The sequence below is a fragment of the Neophocaena asiaeorientalis genome, unplaced genomic scaffold, assembly GCF_003031525.2.
Source record: "Neophocaena asiaeorientalis asiaeorientalis breed wild unplaced genomic scaffold, Neophocaena_asiaeorientalis_V1.1 scaffold155, whole genome shotgun sequence".
In the NCBI taxonomy this organism is placed as follows: Eukaryota; Metazoa; Chordata; class Mammalia; order Artiodactyla; family Phocoenidae; genus Neophocaena; species Neophocaena asiaeorientalis.
The window spans coordinates 7,042,675-7,069,438 of NW_020173040.1; the positions used below are offsets into that span (position 1 = coordinate 7,042,675).

General features: G+C 42.9%; 1 protein-coding gene across 1 annotated transcript in view; it reads right to left on the minus strand.

The window, feature by feature from the left end:
* ADAMTSL3 (ADAMTS like 3) overlaps positions 1 to 26,764 on the minus strand; it is a 358,752-nt gene that overhangs the window by 27,444 nt on the left and 304,544 nt on the right. Inside the window, 2 exon segments of the mRNA XM_024742722.1 lie at positions 18,353 to 18,481; positions 20,610 to 20,737. Of these exon segments, the coding sequence (XP_024598490.1) occupies positions 18,353 to 18,481; positions 20,610 to 20,737 (257 nt within the window).

Sequence of the window (26,764 nt, forward strand, 5' to 3'; positions counted from 1 at the left end):
CAAATCAGGTCTCCCTCTTTTTTGCCTGAAGACCACAGAAGTAAATCTGCGGTTTCCTGAAAGCCTCAGACCATACTGCTCAAAAATGTCAAGGGTAAAGATGAGAGACTAGGTTAAATTTCTCTTGGGATTCCTTTCAGCTGAAGGATATGTGAGAGATAAATTCATCCGTTCATCCATCCACCCACCTGTCACTTTATATATTTATTCAACTCACTTTTATTATGTACCTCCTATGACCAGCACTCTTCTTGAGCATTATGACTGCATTAATCTCTCACCTCTCCAGTAGATCGTGAGGATAGCGCCTGGCAAAGGGTAGACAAATGAATATTTGCTGAATGCATGAATGAGTGAACTAGGGAATGGACCTATTAGAAGAAAATTATATCCCAAATATACGTCAGCATGACTTCCTGGTTATTCACGCCAGCGTTCTCTTCCAAATGGCAAAGATAAAATGCTGACTCTATTATTAAAAATCTTCATAAATTCAGACACTATTATTTTGGAATCTGTGGTAATTTAGAAAAGGGTGGTATTAGCTGGGAGGAAAATAACCTCCGTAAATATTTTGAGGCGAAAAATGTAAAACATTTCAGAAGTCCCTTTAAACACTTAACTAGCCTCCATATATGTGAATTAAAATTGTTATTAATTAAAGGAATTCCTTTAAGGCCTCTGCTAAGTCATTCTCTCTTGAGTAACTGAACATTTTTTAAAGCAACACTAAGTTTGAAAATATTTTACAATTTAAGGATATTCAGATTTATCTCCTGCAACTAGTCCCAATTAAGGGGCGTTTTCTCAAATTATAAAACCTCTTGCAGTGAGAGACCCTGAAGCACTTCACATGTATGGGCTTATTCATTATGCCTCTATCATAAGAAGCATGCAAGCAACAGTGCTGTCAATTCTAAATTGAAAAGAGGTGTTCTAAAGCCCTTCAGCAAGGTAAAACAAGCCACACGGGGTTCTCGGGGAAGAGCACTCCAGGCAGAGAGAACAGCTCACGCTTCAGCCCTGAAGCAGGGTTCTTACCATGGGGTCCCTGAACCTCATGTAGGTCCATAGACGGAATTCAGGGGTTTGTGACCTTTCCACTTACTCCAGCTGAGATTTAGCATTTCCATCAACTGTGAACATAAGCAACAAACCAAGGTAGCAGTACCTTGGATGCTGAAGCCAACGGAAATCACAGATATTTTCATATCACATTATAATTCTTACAGATATCTCACAATATCTTTTATACCATCACTACTTCAAAACTATGGTATTTATTGGATGAATGTTAGCTTTTCAATTGAATGCATTAGTAAAGAAACATTATTAGATCGCATACTTGCTTTATTAATATTGTGATATCTGTATTTTGATTATAATTGGTTTTCTTTATAATATATAGTCTGCATCTGAAAGCACTGTTCTGAGAAGCAGTCCCCTAGGCTTCATCAGACTAGACTCCAGGGCATGCTTCTCTTATTTTGGAAAAAGATAAAAGAACACTGTGGCTACAGGGATGTGAGCAAGGTCAGAGAAATGGGTGGGGGCTCAGATCATAGAGAGCCTTACAGGTCATTGTAAGGCTCTGGTTTTTACTCTAAAGGCTTTGAAGAGTTGTGTGATTTTGATTTTAAAGGATTACTTTGACTGCTACGTTGAGAGTAGATTGTAGGGGGCAAGGGCAGAGAGGGAGACCAGTGAGGAGGCTGTGATTACAATCCAGCCTAGAGATGATGGTGGGTTGGAGCAGCTTGGTAGCAACTGAAGTGGTGAGAAATGTTCAGATTCTGGATATATTTTGAAGGTGGATATATTTTGAAGGATTTCTCTGGGGAATGGGGGATTGATGGATAGAGGGTTATGTCAGAGAGAAATGCAGGTCAAAAATGATGTCAAGATTTTAGGCTCACGCAACTGAAATAAAGGCACTGCCATTCTCTGAGACTCAGAGAAAAACTCCATGAAGAAGCAATTTTGGGAGCAAAACTCAGGCATTCAGTTTTGGATAAGTTAGGTTTGAAACATCTGATATTCACTGGGGGATGCTGAACAGGCACTTGGATCTATTCACCTAGGCTTAGAGGAAAGGTCTGGGCTGGAAATACAAATCTAGGAGTTGTCAGCATACAGATGACATCTGAATCCTTGAGCATGAATGAGATCGATGAGGGAGTGAATACAGCTAGAGAGCAGAAAACGTCTGAGGACTAGTCCTGAGGTACCTTAACTTAGAGACCAGAGATGTGAGGCAAAGCCAGTGGAAGAGGCTGAAAAGGAACAGGCGATACGGTGGGTGTAGAACTGGGAGCGTGGTTTCCCAGAAGCTGATGAGAAAGTATTTCACGAAGGAGGGAGGGAATAGCTACTGTCAAATGCAGTCACTGTCAAAGGGCCAAGTAAAAGGTCTGAGGATTGACCACTGAATTGGCAATGCACAGACTTACATGGTGGGCCTGTTGGTAACCTTGACGACAGCTCTGAAGGTTGAGTGGTGTGGATAAACTTGGCTGGAGTGAGTTCACGAGAGGATGAGGGGAGATGAAATTGGAGACTGTACAAACTACTCGAGGCGTTTTGCTATGATGGAAATTGAGGAATGAGGCAGTAGCTGGAGCGGGGAGTGGAGTCAAGGTCAGGCTGTCTAAAGGTGGCTTCACTCACCTGGAATTTGCAAAATCTTCCTAACCGTTCTCACTGCTCCCACACTGGCCTTCCTTTCACTCTTTGATTCCCTAGTCTATTTTCAACATGGTAGCCAGAGTGTTTCTCCTAAAACATAAGTCAGATCATGTCATTCCTCCAATGGCTTCCATCTCATTCAGAATAAAAAACAGAGTGCTTACGATGGCTTATATGGTGCTACGTGATCTGCCTCTATCATCTCAAAAAAAAAAAAAACAGAAAAAAAAAATGCTGAGAGCCAGAGAGAGGCAGATTCTTGATGAAATCATTTATGTTCCTGAATCTAGATGTGTCCAAAGTTAGCTGCACCCTAGGACTTTTCAGTTTCCAGAGCCAGTAACTTCTCTATTTTTCTTGAGCCAGTTCGAGGTGGGTCTCTGACACTTGTAACCATGGGCGTCTGGACTAAAAACGTAGGTATGAAAACAACCCAGATGGCCAAATGGCCACAGCAGCACGCACTTCTGGGAACAAACTGGCATCATCGTATTCCAAAAGAAAATGCCGGAGATAAGAAGTCTGCGGTGAGGAGGACGAGACCACAGCAGAATGTGGCCCGACCTCCTCCTCCTCACTCTACACAGCCGACCTGGCCGAGTGCATCAGCTTTGAAGAACACAGTGATCATTCCTATGCTGACAATGCCCACGTCTGCCTGTCCAACCTGAACCCATCCCTCGAGTTCAACACCAACAGTTCCTGGACGTCTCCCATCCGCGAGTCCCAAAGGTGCCTCAAACGCAGTAAGTCCCACAGCAAACTCGTTCTCCCTCTCCTCTTAGCTCCCTGTAGGCTTGTTCCGCATCATCATTTCAGCACCGCATCTATCCAACCTCCCCACCTCGAAGCCTCAGAGCCACGCCCGTATCTCGCCTCTGCATCCTCCATGTTTCATTTGCCACCAAGTTAGAAAAAAAAAATCACTTCTAACTTAGGATGTTCCTGGATCATCTCTTCTTCTCCATTCTCACGGTCAGTGCTGTGGCTCAGGGCCAGAGTTCCTGCCTTAGTTACTGAAGCAACCTCTTAGCTGGATTCCCCACTTCCCAACAATTCTTGTTTTTTTTTAAATTTTTTACTGGAGGATAGTTGATTTACAACGTTCTGTTAGTTTCAGGTGTACAGCAGCGTGAAACAGTTATACATATATGTATATCCACTCTTCTTTATACATATATGTATATCCACTCTTCTTTAGATTCTTTTCCCAAATAGGTCATTATAGAGTATTGAGTACCTCCTACACCATTGGTGGGAATGTAAGTTGGGACAACCATTATGGAAAACAGTATGGAGGTTCCTTAAAAAACTAATTACAGAACTACTGTATGATCCAGCAATCCCACTCCTGGGCCAACAATTCTTCATGCAAAGTCAGAGGGAGCAAAGTGCTGGGCCCTGACAGCCTTCAGAAGCTCGTGGCCCTGGCATTGTCAGTTCCACATCACTTAGCTCCAGCCACACTCCTAGCCTGACTTTCCAACCCTCCTGTCAGGTCTCTCCTTGCACAGACCTCAGACTGTAGCCAATTCCGTGTCCTGCAGCAAGCCTGCCCTTGCATGCCAGCTGTCCTACTCATGCTCTTCACTCTGGAATGTTCCTACCTTTTCATCTTCATGGGTCTGGTCACACCTCCTGGGACCTCCCACACTGAGCTGCCTGTCTCCTCCCAGTTCCTACAGCGTTGTATTCGTGCACACACTATCGCATTGACCACGTTATGTCATGGTCAGTATCGCAACTTTCTGGGAGCTCCTTGCTGTCAGCTGGGCGTGTAGGAGGTGCTCAGAAGAGTGTGTTGAATTGAAAGCATTCAAGGCTCTTTTTGGCGATGGCCATTCTGACCGGTGTGAGGTGATACCTCATTGTAGTTTTGATTTGCATTTCTCTAATAATTAGTGATGTTGAGCAAAACTGGGTCATTTGTAGAGACGTGGATGGACCTAGAGTCTGTCGTACAGGGTGAAGTAAGTCAGAAAGAGAAAAACAAATATCGTATATTAACGCATATATGTGGAATCTAGAAAAATGGTACCGATGAACCTATTTTTAGGGCAGGAATAGAGATGCAGACAGAGAGAACGGACATGCGGACACGAGGGGGGAAGGGGAGGGGGAGATGAATTAGGAGATTAGGACTGACATATATACACTACCATGTGTAAAACAGATAGCTAGTGGGAACTTGCTATATAGCACAGGGAGCTCAGCTCGGAGCTCTGTGATGACCTACATGGGTGGGATGGGGGCGGCTGTGGGAGGGAGGTCCAAGAGGGAGGGGAGAGATGTATACATATAGCTGATTCACTTCAGCGTACAGCAGAAACTAACACAACATTGTAAAGCAATTATACTCCAATAATAATAATAAAAAAAAAAAGCGCTCAAGGCTCTTGTTATGGACTGGATGTTCATGCTTCATTCCTCCCACCTCCACCACCAAATTCATCTGTTGAAGCCCTAACCGCCCATAGGGTGGCATTTGGAAACGGGGCTTTGGGAAGGTAATGAGCTTTAGATGAGTTCATGAGGGTGCATGTCCCATGATGGGATGAGTACCCTTATAAAAAAAAAAAAAAAAGGAAGATAGTGGAGATCTCTCTCTCTTTCCATCATGTGAGGAAACACTGAGAAGATGGCTGTCTGTAGCCAGGAGGAGTTCTCACCAGACACCGAGCCTTCCAGCACCTTGACCTTGGACTTCCCAGCCTCCAACACTGGGAGAAATAAATGTCTGTTGTTTTAGCCACCCAGTCTATGGTATTTTGGTATAACAGCCTAAGCTAAGGCAGCTGTAGAGGAGGACTTGACTTTGGGGTTGTTGCCTGTCACAGGGCTCACCCGTCCTCAAGGCCTTAGGAAACAGGTTCTGCTGTATTCACACCCCTGGCTGGCTGAGACCCTAAGGGAAGGACGTCACCTTCGAGCATCTAGGGGGCGCAGTCTCAATTCCTGCAGTGCCATCCTGCTCTGGCCGCACCAGCTCGGAGTGACCAGGCTCCTCCGGCTACGCAGGGCTCCTGACAACCTCCAGAGCCTCTGCAGTTCAGCCGACCCGAAGTCTGAGCTGCAGATGATTCCACGAGGGGAATGAGCTCCCGTTTCAGGGTGCTCCCTGAAGGCACCCCACCTCAGTCGTTCTGAAATGCAGGGCAGGGGCTGGTGAGGATGGTGGTGTGAACGCTGTGCTCAGGAATTCTGCGGTTCATCTCAGCAGAACTTACCGTTCAGCGGAAATGTTTTAAAAAAGTGAAACCTCCCAGCATGATCTTTTTGGAGTCCATTTTGGTCACTAGTTATTCTGATTCTCTATGACTTCCTAGTTGCTTTCAGTCTCCCGTGCCTGTGCTTACATCACTTGGTGTAGGAGACGACACATCTGCCACTCAGACTGTCCCCCCACCAACAATCGCCTACACCTTTAGGCAGACAAGAATCCATCACATCCACTGAATGCTCTGGAAGTGCCTACTATGTGCCCGCACTCCTCTAGGTGCTGGGGTCCTAGCTTTGCTGGAATGCTGAACATCAGCTTCTCCCACCGCTAGGCTTTCAGCAGAGTACAAGGAGGGTAAGACTCCTCTCTGGAGTCGGCCTCTTTTTTCAGCAATCTAAGGAGACACACTCTATGGGCCTCTCACTTCGTATGAGGCCTCAGGCAACCATCAGCCAGTGAGTTTCCTCAGGGCTGAGACATGCAGATTGACCTCAGGAACCCCAGAGCAGTGCATTACACACAGCAGAAGTGTTGAAATAAACTGAATGGAACAAACTACAGGTCGGAGAAATTGTTCTGATCTACAGTATATAACTCTGGTTTTCTTTTTTCTTTCTTTTTTTTAAGCTTTAGAGCTCTTTCATTTCATTTTTTAAAAAATATTTATTTTTAAAATTTATTTATTTTTACTTTTTGGCCGCACGGGGTCTTAGCTGCAGTGCGCAGGCTCTTCGTGGCGGCACACAGGCTTCTCTCTAGCTTAGGCGTACGGGCTCAGTAGTTGTGGCGCACGGGCTTAGCTGCCCCGCAGCACGTGAGATCTTAGTTCCCCGACCAGGGATCGAACCCATGTCCCCTGCATTGGAAGGCGGATTCTTAACCACTGGACCGCCAGGGAAGTCCCTCTGGTTGTCTTCTAAAGAGGGTGATGCTTCTCCTTCAGAATATCTTGCAAGGTTTAGATGCGTGCACTTGTAGGCAGGGGTTGCGTAAGAGGGAGAGAAGAATCTAAAGTTCCTATGGCAATCCCAGGAGGTTAGGGGTGAGGACAAGAAGGCTGAGGGTGAAGGAGAACAGGGAGAAGAAGGGCTGAGTAATGACATGCCATTGCCATGACCCCTGCATCTTCGGCCTTGCTTGAAAACCTTGCCAAATGCTTGGTATTAATGGATGTCCTCCTATGAGCAGAAACCAGTCAAGGAAGTGAGTTTTTCATCCTTGGTTGATGGAGGGCAAAAGAGAGACCATACCAGGTCGGTGCAAGAGAGAGTGAGAAGCAGAGGGTCCAGGGCAGTGTAAGCCCCCCAAGAACTCTCCGAAGTCACTTCCAGAAGGCTTTGGAATCTCCAAACCCTTCTGGAACTGACAGGGGCCAGAGACAATTTAAACCTAAACCTCCACATGGCAAGGGTATGATACTGAGCTTACACAGATAGTAATGTTCTACACAGATAAGGAATTTCAGAAAACAAAACTAAACTTGGCAACTTTTTAGATGTAAAGGGGGGGACAAAGGTCTCCAGTGCTGAGGAAAGGAGCTGATCCTGCAACTCAACACCTAGAGCATTATTGCACCTGTGAATGTTTTCAAAGAACCGCAGAGGCCAGAGGAAACTCAAATGGAATTCTTTATGGTCTTTCAAACCTACAAATGTTTGCTCTGTTGAAACAGCCATAAAATGTCAGAAATAGTTTAAACTTATTTATCTAACCTCAAAGACAGGCTATTTCCCCCAAGACTTACAGCTCTGAAATATTCAACGTTCTGTTTCCACAATGCTGAAATCGTTTTTGAAAGGCAAATGTTATGGGAAAAAAGTTCAGATCTGGAGGTGCTGTGAAAAACACGTGTTGCAAAAAGTCTGCACCTCTGGGGTGTCTTTAAAATCGTCACTGTTTAAAGACAAATTTCCTTCACCCTTGAAGGGCTCATGAAATATTCTATACTATAAAATCCTTGGCCTCTTCAGACTGCTCTAAAATGCTAGCTTTTTCTATCAATGTATCACATATATTACACTTGTATGTTTTGTTCATTGGTTTGTTTCCTCCAGCTACTCAACACTCATACTGTCTTTTTTTCACAGATGAAAACTGAACATTTAAGCTACCACTAGTCACCTCCAGGGCATGGGAAGAAATGATGTTGCCAGTTTATAAGATTAGAGGCAAACTGAACACAGTGTAGGCAAAGCACAAAGGGAATCGTTACTAATCGATGAAACAAATGAACAAGAGTTCACAGTTTCAGTGTCGAAGAGAATATCTCAAAGCTACTAGCACAAAAGGTACATACCCTTCTTGACTGGTGGGTCAGTCTTCACAATGCAGTACATTTTGCAAGGCATTTCCCTCTTTTGAGTTAACTGCATACCCTTTTGTTCTTTTGGCAATAGATATGTAACTATGTTTTTTGGATATAAAGGATTATCCTTCAATGAGGCTGTATCCAGAACTTCCTCCAGATATAAGGCTCTGGCTTTTACCATTCACAGAATTCTCTTGAATAGCTACGGGAGTACTTCCTCTTTAGTAGAATTATGTTAACAGATGGGCATAATCAGGTCCCCAAGTAATTTGATCTGAGGACCTTAGAAACAATCTGGGTCATAGCATCGAGCCCCAATTCCATAATCCAGAGTCTTTCCTCAAAGGTCTTTAAAACGTGTTTATTTTGCCGTAGAGGAAGGGTGCCAGCAAGTCCTCTTCCTGGTGTGGTCAGCCCTGACCTCTCAGCAACCCTGGACTCCTGCTTGGCTTGGGACTGAGCAGTTCTCTTTAACTCCAACAGTCGTATCTCACAAGCACTACACAGTTCACTGCTGGATAGTGTCCTCTGGGGTCTCGTTTACAGGCTAGAAAGGACCCCTGAGAGTTATTCTATATATTACCTGAAAACCGAAAACCTCCAGTGGTTCCCTGAAGAACAAGACTCAAAGCCAAAGCTGGTGCAAATCAAGCGCAGGGATGCATGCTGGAGTTTACAAGTGGTGACAACCACTGACCCCAGCACAGGGAATTCCTCAACAGCAGCTCAAATGGGGATAATCTTGGGACATTCGGAGGCCCTTCCTGATCAACATCAATTTTGGTAATCTATCAGTGTAACGTTGGGATGTGGATCGACAAAGAGCTTTGATACGTTCCTTAAAAGCTACATTCAATGTATGGCTTGTTTGGAAGTCATACACCATGACCTACAAGATGATCTTGCTGCGGCCACCAGCAAACCCTGGGAACTACGTGTGGGCTGCTGTCAGTGGAGCTCCCGGGGTGATCTCTCAAGGTTTGGTTGACTCCCCAAGACTCCCTTTCCTCCTCCCTCAAGGCACTGACGCTTCTCTTGTGTCTCTGAGCTGCCCCACTTACCCTGTTGAGCAGTTCCTCTCTCCTTAGGAGTGACGGGGAGTAAGATTCGGTTTTCCTAGCTCCATAGCTTTGACACTTCTTGGAGAAGAAAAGCACAAAAGCCCTTCAATGTACGGGTACCACTGCTCACAACAGCTCATCCTCCGGCCCCGGGAACCTCACCGTTCTCACCTCACTGTGGGTAATCGCTAAGATTTTCTACGTGCCTTCTCTCCACTAGGGACTTAGTTGCTATTCTCTTTTATCACTTGGAAAGTTTCTACTAATTCTTAAAGAGCCACCTTAAGGCCACTCTTCCATGACCCCCTCTGACACTGAAGCTGATTGCTCCTTTGTGGACCTTTGAACATGCTGACACGCCTATTCCACCTTCAGAATGAGCCCAGAGCATGGCCCCGGCTCTGCCATTTAACCCCAGTTTCTGGTTCACTCCTTGTTACCCACTGTTTCCTGAGGAAGAGTCTCTCATTTTGAGATAACATTTGAGATAAGTTCCAGGAGACACTTTGGCCCCAGTTACTGGCTAAAGCACTGGCTCTTAACCTTAACCTTGGCTACACATTAGAATTTTCTTGGGAGCTTTAAAAAACCTTGATTCTCAGGCCATACCGCGGACAAATTAAATCAGACTCTCTCAGGGTGGGGTGGGGTCGGAGGTGATGTCCAGGCCTGAACTGACACTACCCATGGTAATAAAATGGCTTGAGCAGATTGTCTGTCAGTCATGAAAATGAACACATGGGTATTCAATTATCAAATACATAACTGGCGGGAATAAATGAATGAAAAATAAGAAGAAACAGAGGGGCTCCTAAATTGGGATGTTACTAAAGATGCTGAAATTCTATTCCGGTCCTCTGTTATCGCACCCTAATGTGGGGTGTTCTCCTGACAGTGACTCTTTTTCTAACATCAATAGTTCCTGAATGCCTTTTTCAGGCTGTACCGAGAAGCTTTTTAAAATTTCTGGAGGTTGAATTCCAACTAAATTTCCTCTCCTCAAGTCCCCACCTTCTGTGGGTCCTGTGCACCCTGCTCTCTCTCTAGGAAGGTGCAATTAGGGCAGAGGAGTGAACGTGGATAAACAAGTCATCCGAGGGCTTCTGATGGTTCTGTGTGTTTAACACGAGAAGGATTCCTCCAGAGTCCACAGCTATCCTGAGCTCTCCATCCATGTCCAGGGGATCTCAGAGCATAAAAGACCTAAAGTTGAGACCCCTGGGGGGCAGAGAGCAAGTAGGGCCTTTCTAACAAGATAAGCAGATACGATTGGTTTGAGGCATTGCCTCTTACGGCCTTTAAAGGAAAGCTCCCCAACTGCTCCCTAGCAGATCTCAGACAGGTCTGGGGAGCTCAGCACTGACCACCCTGGCTTCCGCTCCGACAGCATCTGAGGAGCCAAGAGGACACAGGGCCCACCCCAGGCACCACTCGGAGACCCGGGGGAGTGAAGCAACTTGTCACGTTAGAAACCTACGCTTCAGAAGATCACCAAGAGAAGACCTGAAGTTGGAAAGCAAAGAGGAGGAGCCCAGGAGGAACCCTGCCTACGGGGTCAGCATCCAGCAGGCTCCCCCAGGACCGAGTCATTACAGTTTAGGTGGGCTTAATGCGTCTTCATATCAGAACTGTGGTAATGAAAAAACCATGGGGGTAAAAGCTATCATGGCAGAGAGCTTATATATTAGTTTGGGAGTCATAAGCCCTATTCTAGTGTTCCAACCAGTGGCTTTCAAACAGTAGCGAGCCGATTCTTAACCTTCTTTTTTTATGTATATATAAGGAAGTCCAATTCACAAAACTGCAGAAACGTGGAGGTCTCTTAGTTGTACTCTATGCTGTGGGAGAGGGTAGGTAGTGTTGAAAGGTAAGTTTGGGGTCCCTGACAAGGCTCCATGGAACCTACAGTTTGAAACTCGGTTTCTCCACTGGTCTGTTGATGGCGCATAGAAGAAAGGTGCATGGTTATTTGGAGGACAGAGAATAAATGGACACAACGTGAAATTACATGATAAAAGGCCTTGTGGGTCAGCTGTTTTTACAATGTGAAGGGGTGAAGGTTAACACAGGGCTGGGTGTCCGTTAAGTTTTCAGGGCAGAGAAACATATTGGTGGGACTGACGACACGAGTGGGGAATAGATATTTGGGGAGGAAAGAAGTGTCGCTGATGACAGGACTGGCCCACGAGAGCTGTGGTCTGAATGCTTCAAGAGAAGGCGGGACTCAGTCTCTGCAGAAACAGAAGCCCAAGCACATGGTTTTTTTGCAGTAAGTATGAAATTTGGTAGGTGCTTGAATAGCCCTTTCTGTTTTTCATTCTGCACATCTAGCTACCTTATGCCAGCATTTCCTTCTACTTCTTGACTGTGTAGAGATTCACGTTTCCTCCAACTAGGAAATTGAGATGGATCAAAGGAGAAGAAAATCATGTTCCTAGGAGCATTCAGAATCTTCAGTGGATCTTCAAAGAACAGACAATTGCTTTACATAATCCAAGTATGAGTACAAAGAGGTCTGGGGCAAGTATATCAAGGGTTAGGTGAGGCAGTGGGGAGTCACCACCGCATGGTGCATGACTCGCCATGTTCCTTTCCTGCTACTGCAGTGATGGGCGAGGCATGCATCAAGGTGGGGCCTCAGTCCTCCTGGGGACAGAGGGGGGACACTCAGGTAGACCTCTGGCCTAACACGCTGGCGAGAGGCCAGCCTCTCCGTGGACTCTGCCTGGATCCTAGACCTCCCACCATGGGACAGTTCTCCAGTGGGCACTGGCTGCTGCTCATACCTGAGCCTCTGACACCTTGTCCCTAAGCTGCAGCACTTCCTAAGTCCTGCCTCAGACCTCTGCTTTGACACTCTCCTCTCTGATTAGACCACCTGGGTGCCCATTCTGCTGTCTCAAGCCCAGAGCCTCCTTCTCCCTCCAGTTCCCTTGGAGTCACACAGACTTGGGATTAAATCTTAGCTGCCACACTCATTACATATATACACACAGGTAAGTAACTGCACGTAGGGACTTCGCTGGCGGTCAGTGGCTAAGGCTTCGCCTTCCAATGCAGGGGGGCGGGTTTGATCCCTGGTCGGGGAGCTAAGATCTCACATGCCTCGTGGCCCAAAAACCAAAACATAAAACAGAAGCAATATTGTAACAAATTCAATAAAGACTTTGAAAATGGTCCACATCAAAAAACAAAAAAATCTTTAAAAAAACAGTAATTGCACATCCCTGAGCATGTTTACTCTTTAGCAACACAAAGATAATATCCACCTCATAGCCTATTCAAGCAGACACATATTAGGTACTCAAGTTATTGTTATCTGGGGTGATGAGTGTTGATAGTTTTTTAATATGTTTCTTACTGAGATGCTGCCTGTCAGCATATAATCCTTAGCTCTTTGCAATGTAGTTTCTCTCCATGTTTGACTTACCTCTGTGCCAACGTCCCAGCCCTAGCCTGGGGACGACTGTGTCCCAGATCCTCAATTAATGACACATCCATTGCTAACTGCTTGATACGCCTGCTCTCTCTTGGATAAGCTCTCCAGAGGCACGGAATCCTAATTTAATACCTTGAGTGCCTGGCTCCACAATCCAATCAATGACCAGCGATGCGATTTCACTGAGCTTAATTTATGGCTTTCTGCAGTTTCTTTTCCCCCCAACTTCACATCCATACTGTAGACAGAACGTTCTCTTTAAACACAGATTGGGTCATACCATCACTCTACTTAAAACATTTCTTGGGACTTCCTTGGCGATCCAGTGGTTAAGACTCCGCGCTTCCAATGCAGGGGGTGCGGATTTGATCCCTGGCCAGGGAACTAAGATCCCACGTGCCGTGCAGCAGAGCCAAAGAATAAAACCAAAAAATTTTTGCCTCCCCGCCTCCAATTAAAGGAAGTCCAAGGGTTTTAGCGTGGCATTAAAAGCCCTTCACAATCTGGTCCCAATGTGTACTTCCAAACCCACCTCTTCCCACCTCCCTCACACCCTCTGCTTTAAGTCACGTGGATCTGCTTATGGTTTTGCAAATAAGCCAGGAGCTCTCATGTTTCTGTGCTTTCGCACATACGTTGTTTCAACAAAAATGGCCTTCCTTTTTGTTCCAAGTGGCCTGGTTATAGTGTCATCTCTTCTGTCAACCTTCTCCGATCCTTTGGGAGCCTTAACTATTCTCTCCTCCATGTGGCTTCATAAAAACTTATATTTTGCATTTGCTGTATCATAGTTTCCTTGTCTATATATCTGGAAAAACAAGATTTTATTCATCTCTGTACACTAAGGAACCAGATTGGGCTTAGTAGATGCTTAGCGAATGCTTGCTAAATGGATGGAAAGATGGATGGAATTTCCAGCCATCTGTGATTGATTGATTGATTGAATATAGGGTTCAGAGAGGAGAATGGTGAGAAAATGTCTTTATCATAGGCAGACGTAGGAAAAACAAGGGAGGGGGGATAGGCTTTTTGAGAAGAGCATTTAAACATACTATAAAAAAATTAGCTATTTCAAGGATTGTATATGGTGTAAATAAGAGATAAACATAGTACAGAATAGGGGATACATTTCAAAAACTAGAGATGAAGCAAAGTAAATTAGCTTTAATTTAGAATATGGTCAAAAGCACTAAAATGTTCGGTTCATAAAACAAGAGGAAGCAGATTATCCTCAGGTTTTCACTTTAAGTATTCTGAAACTTATATGGAAAATGTTGTGGGTAAATGTATTTTTCTGGAGAGAGAGTTTTTTGCGGGGCGTGGGGGGTGGTCAAAGGGATTTGTGACTTAAAGATGTTAAATCACTGCGACTGAGTTCCACACTGCATAATGTCAACCAGTAGTTGTCGGGGGAAAATAATTGTCAGACACATGAGGCTGTGTTCAGGAATTTAAGCATATAATCTTATTGCACCACAAAAATTTTCTCAAAGTCCTCCCCTGTAAGGGAAATCATTAAAGCCAGTAAAGAAAGCTAATAATTCACTTAGACATCAACAAAACTCTCGGTATATTTCACAGCATCTTAAGCCTAAAAAATTCTCTGGATTAAGAAGATACTTTTAAATTTATGTAATATGTTTCTTCTGAAACTGACCAGCATCTCTTAGGTATGAATGGCTTACCTTCTCCCTATTCATCTCATGGAGCACCAAGCACCCTGCTGCTGCCTGCTTAGACCCTTGCTTCCCACCATCTGCTTGTACACACACTGTGTGCACTCAGCTTTGTACCTTCTACCTACTTATTCCCCCAACCTCTCCTATCAATGGGGAACTCAGAAATGACAGAGGTATAGGGCTTAAATCTATATCACTAGTAAGTTTAGACTTTCTAGAAAGCAGTTTGCCTTATTTGCTTTAGTTCTTGTTTAAGCAATAGAGCATTACACCTACAGCTAAAGTTCTGTCCCTAAACTGTGCTTTCTTCTTTTCTCTCCCAGGAGTACCAACAATCCTGACATTGGTATATGTCCTTCCCATGAATGTTTGCATATTTTTGCCATATAGTCATACACCCATAAATAAAATATATGATTGTGCCGTAAGTTTTAACTTTACATGCTAATAGATGATTATGATTTTAATGAGATATAATTTAAATACTATAAAATTCACCCTCTCAAAGTATACAATTTGGTGGTGGTGTTTTTTTTAGTGTATTCATAAAGTTGTGCAACCATCAGTACTATCTAATTCCAGAACATTTTCATCACCGCAAAAAGACACCCGTGCCTATTAGTCATTACTCTCCATTCTCTTGCATTTTCCTCTCCTCTTCGCCACTGGCAGCCTTTAATCGGTCTCTATGGATGTGCCTACTCTAGACATTTCATGGATATGTAATCATACACTGTGTGATCTTTTGTGTCTGGCTTCTTTCACTTAGCATCATTTTTAAAGATTCATCCATGTTTTAGCACGTATCAATATTTCATTCCTTTTTACGACCAAATAAAACCCCATTGTATGGATATACTACATTTTCTTTATCCATCCATTAGCTGATGGATATTTAAGTTGTTTCCACTTTTTGGCTGTTAGAAATAAAGTTGCTATGAGCATTCGGGTACAAGTTTTTGTGTGAACATATGTTTTCATTTGTCTTGGGTATATAACTAGGAGTGGAATTATCGGGTCAAATGTTTAACTTTGAGGGAAATTGCCGAACTGCTTTCCAAAGCATCTTCCTAGCTTAACCTCATTCCAACCTGTGGGCCAAGAGAGTTTCTTGGAGACTAAAGAGGAGCCCAACACACAAGAACATTTTAGAGCAGAGACCCAGATCAGCTGCACCTCTAATGAGCTTAAGGAATAAGAAAAACAAGCAACCCAATACACACCTAACACGAAATTATAGGATAAATAATGCTCTTGCTAAGCATTAACACACGAAAAAATAAAATACGCAGCTCTTGATATTTACTGGTCATTCTCCTCAGACGAGCTTTCCTTTCTTACCAGAAGGTGGCAGAGAGGGTGCAGTTTAAACTCCCCACCCCTCTCGTTTTTAGAAGAAACTTTTTTTTTTTTAAGAATAAGACAAATAACTCTCGCAAATAACTTAGAACTTTTAACCCTTAGAAATGCAGATTCTCAGGTTCTTTTACTTAATATCATGATTAGAAATATATAAGAGTGACTAGGGACAACCACTATTGATATCTATACCACATGCTTTAAATAAAACATATTTGGCTATAACAAAGAACTATGAATCTGTCTAAAAGGTATGAATAGATAAGCTCACTCTGCTCTGCTTAGTAGAAAACATTTTAAGGGTAACTGAAACATAAGAGAAAAAATTGATACATGCCACTGACTGACAGTAATAATGTAATCTCAGTTTGCAATATGAAAATGTAATTTTGGAAAGCAGTATTCAAGTCTGTAAATGTTATAATGCCCTCCTCTATCAAATGGGGCTGAGTTAGATGATAGCCCAGGTCCCTTCTTCCACTCATATAGTGTATTTCCTATTTTAGACATGAGAGTAGCACGGACACGGGACTCACCTATGGTCATATACTAGCCAGTGACGGATCTGTCTGTAAAACCCAAGTCTTCCGACCCTTCATCAACTTCATCATTACTTCATCTTCACTTAAAAAGATGAATCTCCATAAAAAGCAAAGTTAGCTATGACTTCTGCCCATAAGAAAACACAGTAAGTTCACTGCAGGCTTATTTAAGATGGCACATAACTCAAAATGAGGTGTTTATTTTGAAAAGGAAAGACCTCCTGATGAGTTCCTGGGGTGCAGGCCATAGGGGATGACTGCCAAGTAAAGCAAGACCAAATGGGCCCATTCCTAGTAAGAGCTGAAGCGGCGGGGGCGGCGGGGTGGGGGGGAGAGCCAGAGGAAGACTGCCAACACCGAGCTGCATCGCGGGCCTGAGGGGGCACAGCACAGGGTCCAAGGGACTGCAAGAGTCAAGGAGTGGTCAGAGACGGCACACACGCTGACTGGGCCTGGCCAGAGAATAAACCAAGACAAGCTTAATGATCTTAGCTGGAAGCTTCACTCACGAAAACAGTTTCCACTGAATCCAGTCCCTGACTTACGACGGCAAATAATACCCCACAGTCCTTTCAATGGCTCGTCGCCCCAAAAGCCTAATTGTAAACTATTGTGGGGAAGTAAGAAATTTAGAAATAATGTTAAAAGCTGAGGTTTCTCTTAATAGAAGTCAGATCTATTTTGAGAATCCTCTGCAGGTGTAGAGCTGTAGAAACTCTAGACATTTGTGGCTTGGCAACTACAGAGTTCCGTTCTGCTTCTCTCCTTGCTGCAGCCAGAGAACGCCGCCTGTTCTGTGATGGGAGGTGTGTTTTGCCAGAAAACTCACATATTTGTGGGTGGAGTCAGCTGGGAGGCTGGAGGGATTTTTCAAAAGTCTGCGTAGGCCAAACACTGCAGGGACTTCCAAGGGGTGAAAAATAATACCTTGGGGGTTAGCAACTTTCCACTGCTTGTAAAGCCAAAGGTGCAGCTCTGGAAACATGGCAAGTAACTAACTGACAATGACGGGGAGGGAGAGCCTTAGAGCTGGATGGCTGTGTCCTGGAATCCTGTCATTACGTGCACCTTTACTCTGGTACCGAGACCAGCCGTGAGGGCTCCTCCGGTTACCCTGGGCTCTCTGGCCTCAGCAAGATTCATCTTAAGGGGCTGCAACTACAGGTACCCCGTTAGAACTAGGAAACCAGGCAAATACAGTTCCCCAGAGAATTAAATCAATGCACAGTAAATGACAGGCACATGCAAGGTCACCCTAACATAGTAGATCTTAATTTTGAGGAGTTTATAAGTCTCTCTGAGAAACTGATCAAAGCTATTCACACAGCCCCCCTGGCCCCCATAAAATGTACGTGTGTACAGCGTATAATATTAATCTCAGTTGGGGCACGCATGGGCCCGGGGTTAAGACTTAAGAATCCATGGCTTAAAGAGATAGAATGGCCCTAGATGAAGACAACGTCAGACTGAAAATGGCATTTCTATTAAAGAAAGAATGAGTCAGTTAGAAAGAAGGTTTGGCTGCTGTTGTAAACAAAGCAGAAAGAGCCACTGGGGCACAGACTGGTGATGCTCACCCAAGGACAGTCCAGGACAGACAGCCTAGGCCACAGAACCCTGACATCCCCACTCTCCGACCTGGCCTTGCCTAGCACAGCCTTTGTCCAGCTGGAGGACACAGCTAATGATTTCCAACAAACCTCCTTGCTCCAACTCCATACTCACCAAGCAATCACCTGCTAGAAGCTGGCCTTTTGCGCAGATCTGCCCGCAGGGACAGGGTGTTCTGGTCTTGCCAGTGTGAGCATGCCAGTGTACAGGGCAGGTCCTGAACCTGTCCTCATAGTCCTCAATGAGAATGATTAAACTGCATTCTGTTTTACACACTGGTCTCATGAGCTGGTGTCAGCTCACCCTTGAGAGACATATCCTCTGTCGGGTGCTGGACAATCAGATTTTTAAGCTTGCAGGGCTGTCTGAGCTACCAAAATGACAGCTGGCGACTCCCGGCCACACTGGGCTGGCCTTGTGCTCTCCCACTGGGAATGACCACGCTCACCTCTTACAGGACACTGGATGGTCACGTTTGCTCGCTGGGGTGCTTCCACGATGCCTCCAATCACGACGGAGAGATGGCTGTGCTCCGGTCTGGTGATATTTCTTCCAATAGACAAGATGGCAGGTGCCTCTTAATTCAAAGGGAGCAGGAAACTATGTTAGGTTCAGGCTTTTGCTCTGAGTAAACCATGCTGCATTTGGTAAGCTTTGCTGAGTTCTTTGAGAGCAGGGGCGGAGTCCTGGCTCTCTCCGCATCCCTCGTGGTGCCCCATGGGGACTTGCACATCCACAGCCTGGAGGTGCTCAGGGGACAGATGGACAGATGGATGCATTCAAAGAGATATCTACAAAGAGGCTTTGCTACAACCATATACAGACTGTGAGGATAGTTTGGTTTTATAACCAAAATTGAGGATAAAGTCCTCTTTGATACTTCGAAAAAGAAGAAATTCAGAAGTTCATGCAAACAAGACATGGCACGGCAGGAATAACATCTCTGCAGTGCAGCCTTGGATGAGTTAAAGCAGGACCAAAACACAGGAGGGCTTGGGACCATCTGACTCTCTTCCTGGAAGGAAAATTTGAAACAAACCTGCATAACACTTGCATGGAAAAGATGAATCATAAAAACAAGGTCATAAAGAATCAGGAATTCATTCACAGACTTTTATTTTCCTGGACTTTAAGAACCATGTACTTCTACCAGATTCATTTATGAACTCACTCAGGAAACATACTTTGTGCCTGGGCTGGAGAATGGGAATATGAAGTTGGAAAACAACCATTCTTGCCCTCAAGCAACTCATAGACTGGTGGGAGACACCATTACCATTACAGGGTGATGGCTGTTGAGGTAGAGAAAGGTGCTGGTTGCCCAGGTGTCTCTCAGGAGCATGTGGGGGGTCAGGGAAGGCCACCTTCCTCTACTGCAGAACTGTTGCCGTGGTTGGTTTCCCTCCTCCACCCCATTAGCAGGTAAGCTCTTGGAGGGAGAGGCCACATCGTATTTCTTTAATCTGTTTTATCACCAACGCATAGGACATGAAAGAATAACACTTTGGTGTTTGGTAACCATGTATTCTGGAGAAGAGAACTTGGGAATGACCATGTCTGGGGGACAAAATGTTCCATTTGCTCCTGGAGTGCTTGGGGCACTGAAGTGCTATCCTGAGAATTGAAAAGATAGGAACTCTTGGGCTGGGAAAGGGCTGTCATTGTCCTATGTCCTCTGGCCCCTGAGGACCTTGCACTAGCTCTCTCATGAATCTGAGCTGTTCTGGGATGGACTTACGGGGAAATGTGTGAGCTGCAAGAGAGACTTCTATTCCTCCCAGCAAGTCCAGAACCTTGGAACTGAGGTTTTCTGGAAAAGAGCTGATGCTCACAGGAGAGAACAGTCCAGGAGGATCAAGGCACAGAAAATCAAGGCCTGAAGGCCCTACCTTGGGAATGCAGCCAGGAGAAGGACTTAGCATCAAGCCTGGCACGTTCACGGAGCTTTTAAAATCAACTGGTCCAACCTCCTCTATTTAGAGATGCGATGTACTGGCTACATCAATGCTTAGTTGTCTAAATGCTGGGTTGCAATCCCTGATATTGTCTTTCTCCTCACCTTAGTTTATTTGAGCCATAGATACCAGAAACCACACAGCAGAGAGTTGGAGGATAACTTATTTTAGTTTTAATCCCAGAACATGAGCCTGACACAAGGAAGCATTGCTTACAACTCTGCCACCTAAAAATGTTCCTTCATAAAAAAAAAAGCAAACTTTTATATTAAAGTGACTTTCTCTACATCCTGGAACAATTTACACTAATTTACAATGACAGTTTCCTGAAAGTGTTTCTAAGGATTGGGGGGTATGCCATTGCGAGGTATACATCAACCTTTAAAGGATCATTACTCTCTTTCGCCGGCTGGTGGCGCTTTAAAAATGAAAAGTCCATACTATCAACACCGCCGACTAAACCCTGTCTCATTAATTCCCAATTCTTAGAAAGCAAACTCCAGAGCAGCTGTTTTCAAAGTGTGGTCCTCAGGCCAGCAGCACTGGCATAACCTGGGGACATGTCAAATATGCACATTCTCAGACTCCATCCCAAGCCTGCTGTGTCGGAACCTCTGGGAATGGGGTCTAGACATTTGGGTTTTAACCCCACCTCCCGGTTACTCTGCTGCATGCAAACTGCTGCTCCAGAGTTTCATGTTCAAAACAAAACAAAACCCAGGCATTCCAGGTGTCAACAACAGGCATTACCTGCATACAGCACAGAAGAACTTTCCACGTCCGAACCCAGATGATTAGCGACAGAACATCCATATATTCCTTGTTCTTTCTTTGTAGGTTTCTGTATCTGTATTTTCCCCATTCCATCCACAATGACTCTGTAGAACAGTCAGAAAGAGGATGCGCTCGTGTAACACACTGAACTCTTCTAGAACCACAGCAACTCACAGAGAATGAAGACAGCAAAATGACTGACTTTGGGCTGGCAAGGATCCCAGAAGATGATCTTGTCAAGCTTCCTGCCTATAAGCGGATAACGATATAGACTAGAGGGTGGAAAAGTCCTTCTTCTTGGCTGAGACTCAGGGAAATGGTAGAGCTGGAATGTACTTGGAGATCCAATCACCCTATCTCACTTTGCATGAGAACAGACTTTTCTGGATGGACTCAATGCTTAATCTACCACGTTTTAAAGAAGACAAATGAGATTGCAAACGAAGTGTAAGATTCGTTTAATTTTAAGACTATACATTTCAAGAAAACGCAACTGCAATTTTTCTTGGTACATTACATATTTTTCTTTCAAGTTGAAAAATATAGTACTGAATACTAATAGTGAGTTTAAATCATCTGATCGTTCCCTTTCTTTTGTAATTTGTCAGTCATTATTAAAATTTCACTAATGTTGCACCTTACAAATCCACATGAGACATGTGTGTCATTCTCTACAGGAAAATCAAAAGTCCAAGTAAGGTAAACTCTAGGTGAAGTTACAGAAGAAGTGTAGCAGGGATTATTAGGTACACACAGTCTCCACGCTACTGTTCCTCAATAGTATGGTTCCCTGGGAAAGATGATCTCAAACAGGGATCAGCATTGATTCCCTTGTGTATAGTTCAGAGATGCTAAGTGATGCTGTGTCTCATGCTTCTCTATTTCTCAGTTCTACACATACTGAATTTCACCTGTCTGTCATCATTACTGACCCACACCTTACTGTGTTACAGTTGACTTTAATAGGTACGACTCCTTGGAAAATGTTAGAAACATTTGCAGTGGGTGTAGCAACTCTGAAGACTAGGGCTGCTTCTAGGCTACAGGATATCTGTATGAATTTGAAAAAAAGTTGACCCTCACCCTTGGCAAACGTAGCCTCGAAGTTCAGGGGTTGGTGAGCAGAGGGTTCCCTTCTGTCCACCTCCTTCCCTTCCTCTGGAGAGACAATGCCTTTCACAGCTTTGTGGGCAATTTGTGAGCTCAATTTCAGCCAGAGATTTGCCCACTCAGCTGGGTACCTTTGTGCAAAGTACAAACTGTATACACGTGCATGGTGTTCCTGAACACGATTTTGGCTATGGAAGGAAAGGGAGAAATAGAAAATTCCCAAGTGTTCAGTGAAATATTAGTTATAAGAGAGTGGAAGAGGTTTTTATAAGAAAACAAGAAGGAAACAGTTGAAAGGGAGAAGTTAAAGATAGCAAAATCTGTCAATGGCCAATTGAATCTCCTTTATTAATTTTTTTAAAATTCAGGGTTGACCCACTCTACCACTTATGAACAGAAAATAAACATTGTGCCATAAATTATTATATTCTATAGCAATTTTCGCTTCATATTATTTTAACTGGGGTTTCTCTTCTAATTCTATGTGAAATAATAAATCTTTTGGTTTATGAGACTAGAGGACCATCCTATATGACTGTCAGTAGAGAATGATTTCACTATTGTTTATATTCTTTCAAATTTCTTCAGAATAAATGTTGAAAACTTAAGAAAATTTCACTTCCTTTTTATTACAGCAGTTTAAAAGTCGTTGAAAATAAAGAACTTAAATTCACTTTCTCCTGAAGTCACAAGTGAGACAACAGAGATAATGGATTCTACTTTGTTAAGGATATGCCTAAACTTGGATAATAAGTTATTAATTTTTTAGTTTTTGTATGAATGAGAACAAAGTCCTCATTTCTAAATCTGTCACGCTTAAATTATGCTCTTGAGTCCTCAAAGGATTAAGTCCAGTCTTATGTCACTCCTATAAACTCATTTTTATCCAAGTGACATAACCTTCAGAAATACATAATTTTGAAACTCTCTTCAGACTGGCTTCCATTATTATAGCTCATAATAATAAATAAAGAACATCTGTAAGTTTCATTTTCCAATGTTTACAATACCCAATCTCCTAAAGAATTTATGGGCTAACCGTATTGTGATTCCTGAAACTAATTTGTTTAGTGAATAAGAACGTTTAAAAAATAAGTTTACGGTGTTATTTAGAATGCCAAAGATCTATATCATATGTAACGTTTAATCAATGTTACACTTTCTGTGTGTCAACATTTTCCCACACAAAGGCTTTTAAAATTATACTAAAATGTTTAAAAACTAAATAAAATTAAAAATAAATAAAAAAAGACAAACAAGCAAACCTTAATTTGCCAGATGTTAAGCCCTCATTTTCTGCCCCGATCCTTCTTAACGAACTGCAGACGTGGACTTTTCATTTCAGATTTTCACACTGGAAGTGAGTGGACCTTTAGTTACTGCTGCCCGGCAATGGTTATTATCTCACTATCACGGTATGAAAAAGTCAGTGGAGGTAAGAAGGCTCAAGCTGCATTATATTGGATCTTGACTACGCTGTTAAGAATCAGGACTACACTGTGTGAGTTCCTTATGGCTTCCCAATATCATACCTGCATGTAAATACCACCTGATATTCATAAACACCTGCATGTAAATACCACTTGGAGAATCAGAGTCGGTCAGGTGTATCCTCACAGGTGACGTAATTATTCAGGAAATGAGAAAGAGTACTTGTTCTGCTTTCATTTTATTTTAATTTTTTCTTAATGATTTGAAGTTGTTAATAGGTTGTCTGAATCAGTGGTCCATATACTATTTTTTTTCCCCTGCCCCTTCGCACTTTACAGATCTTAGCAACATGACCATTAAACATTGTATGTTTCTTCATGAACTGAACGGGGCCACTTCATTTCCTGTCACTTCATGTTGCTGGCTCATCCTATGCTCCAGCCATGATGAACCTCTAACAGGTTCCAGGATATTCCATGATCTGTCATCACCCCGAGCTTTAGCATACGTTGTTCACTTTATTTGGAATGCCCTTCCCCACTCCAGGCAAACTCTGACTTACCCACTGAGTCCTGGAGCAAATGTAATTTCCCCGGTAAAGCTTTCCCCAATACTCCCAGAGTTATCTTTTGCCCCCTCTGGGCTTCTTCTGCTCTGGTTCATATATTTAAAAAAAATATTTATAAAATCTTTTTATTCCCACCAGACTGTGATCTTGTCAAGAGCAGGGACCAAATCTTATTCACGGCTGTGCCTTTTCTATGCTTAGCACAGTGCCTTGTATACAGCACGTTTTCAAAAACATTCAATGACTAAATGCATGAATGACTAGAACAGAACAGAATAATGGGAGAGAATAAATGCACTAGGAGGATGCAAGCTCTCCTGCAGCCCACAAATGAAATAATCAAGGGTGGGCAGAAACGAAAACAGCTGAATCGCCCAGAACAAAACCAGGAATATGGCAGACCTAGCTATTACTAGGGCTAGACTTGCACTGTCAAATCCCTATTAAGGAATAGTTGATTAAGAATAAAAGTATAACTAATAACTCTACGTGACAAATGTGTATACACTGAAGTGTTTTCTTAAATTATTTCGTATGTACGTTTGTATGACTTAGCGCTTCTCAGATGATTCCTTGGTTTTCTTGGCCTCAGTTTTACAGCGCAGTGAGAAATCACTGAGATTAGAAATAGTCGAGCACATGTGAACCTTCCTGCCGGGTGGTGCCACCCAGTATCCAGCCTGGACCAGTCCGTGGGCTGAAAGTTCTTTAAGGAATCTGATCTTGGCCTTTGCTGCATAACCTTATTCTTAACCTGAAGTAATAACGAGGCTGATCTTTCCATAGACATCATCCCTAGTGAACCTACCCACAGCCTTCCCTTCCTAGCTGAGATTTCTTACTCAGCTGGTGTCCAAACGTACTCCACGCCCACACTGTTTCCTCTTAAGGGAGAGAGGCTCACAGAAACATAATTCCATTTCAGAATTTCTTCAGTTGAAAAGATTTGTGAAATTCTGAAAAATATATCTAAAAGTGAGAACTTTGTTGCATACAGGAGTTTAAACATAAGTTGAAAAAATTAATTAGGTAAATTTGAGGAAAAAATGGAAATAAAAATAGATGTTTTAAAAATTCCCTTAAAACATTAAAACTCTTAATAGCCATATAGGATTGTTTCAATAGCAAATGGTTGATCCTCAGAGTATGCAGAAACACATCTGAGTGGTATGTCAGAACCTTTATAGGGTTTCCAGGAGTCTCAGCCTCAGAAAGAATGTTAATTCCATTTGAACAAGTCAAACAATCTAAAATCAACTCAATTCAACAAACATTGACTTAAACTGACCAAGCTCTACTACATCCCTGTAGTACTTTATGGCCACAAGTCAACTGATCAACCTTCTCAGCCTCTTGTTGCCTTATAATTTCTAAAGTGAAACTGTTTAGTTGTCCTCGAAGGGTAGTCCATGGACGCCAGGGGTCCGTGAGCTCAAAACTATCCTCATAACAGTAAATACTAAGCCATTACTTGCATTTTTCACTGTGTTGACATTTGCACTCATAGTAAAAGCAGTGGTGGGTAAAACTATTGGTACCTCAACTGGAACCGAGGCAGTGGCACCAAAGGGTACCAGTAGTCACTGTATTCTTAGTACCACACACTTGTAGTAAAAACAAAAATGCCAGTTTCCCTTAAGAATGTCCTTAATGAAGCAGTAGAACTTATTAATTTTACTATAACTTGACCCTTGAGTGTAAGTTTTTAAATATTCTGTAGGACAAAACAGGAAATACAAAGCGCTTCTGCTGCACGCCCAAGTGTGCTGGTGTGATTGTGTGAACTGCTAGCTGAACTAGCTGCTTTTTCATGGCATACCAACTTTACTTGCAAGAATGACTGACAGACAAACCATGATTATTTGGACTTGGGTATTTGGAAGATAATTTTTTAAATGAACAAAAACGAGCTGGCCACTTCAAGGAAAGCAACTGACAGTATTTGTTGCCAATGATAAAATTCGAGCTTTCAAGGGAAAATTAGAATTTTGGAAAATCAGTAACCTTCATTGCGAGTTTGACTGCTTTCGAAAACTCAAAGACTCTTCTGAAAAGCTGGGTAGTAATATTAAAGAACATCTTTTTTGTACTGTATAATGAAATGTGTCAACATTTGGAAGATGCGTATAACTCAGTCAGCCAGTATTTTCCAAACGACCAATGTATGATGTTATAAAATCTAGTATAGTTACAAGATCCATTCAAACAGCAAGAGAAACCAATAGATTTCATTGTAACAGAGTAACCAAAATCTCATTAATATGGCTTTAGATTCCATGTTCCAGCTAAACCTTAAGAAACTACCACTTGTCTAGTTTTAGTGTAGCATTAAAAAGGAATAGCCACAATTACCTGAAAGGGCTATGAAAATATTCCTTCTCTTTCCAACTGACATATCTGTATGAAGCCAAATTCTCTCTATAAACGTCAACCAAAACAACATATCTTTTTTTTTTTTAACATCTATATTGGAGTATAATGGCTTTACAATGGTGTGTTAGTTTCTCTGTATAACAAAGTGAATCAGCTATAAAAAACAGGTTTTAAATCTGTATTTGCACTTGGACTTGGAAGATCTCAGTGTCAGGAATAACAGGGTGTAGCTTCTTTTTTTTTTATTGAAGTATAGTTGATTTACCATAGTATATTAGTTTCATAACTTCTTTTTAACTATGGGAAAAACCACCAGGAAATCCAATGTGAGGTGATAGATCCCCATCTTACTAATTCTAAAGGGGAACCTTATGGCACCACAAAGGCATGGAAATACCCCAAAAGTGCTCACATGCACACACACCGTCATACTAGTCACACTTTTTACTAGAGAGATTTTCCTAGAATATATGTGTTTTTTAGAAATCGTCTTGTTTCCCTTTCGTTAACTTGGGCTGTAGGAATGAAAGGTGAAGCTAGTGTAATGTCATGATGCATTTGTTCGTAGCCTTCTTATACCACAATCTTATGGAAAAATGGTCTGAGAAGGGAAAGAAAATCATTAATTTTTTTGTTTCCATTTACAATT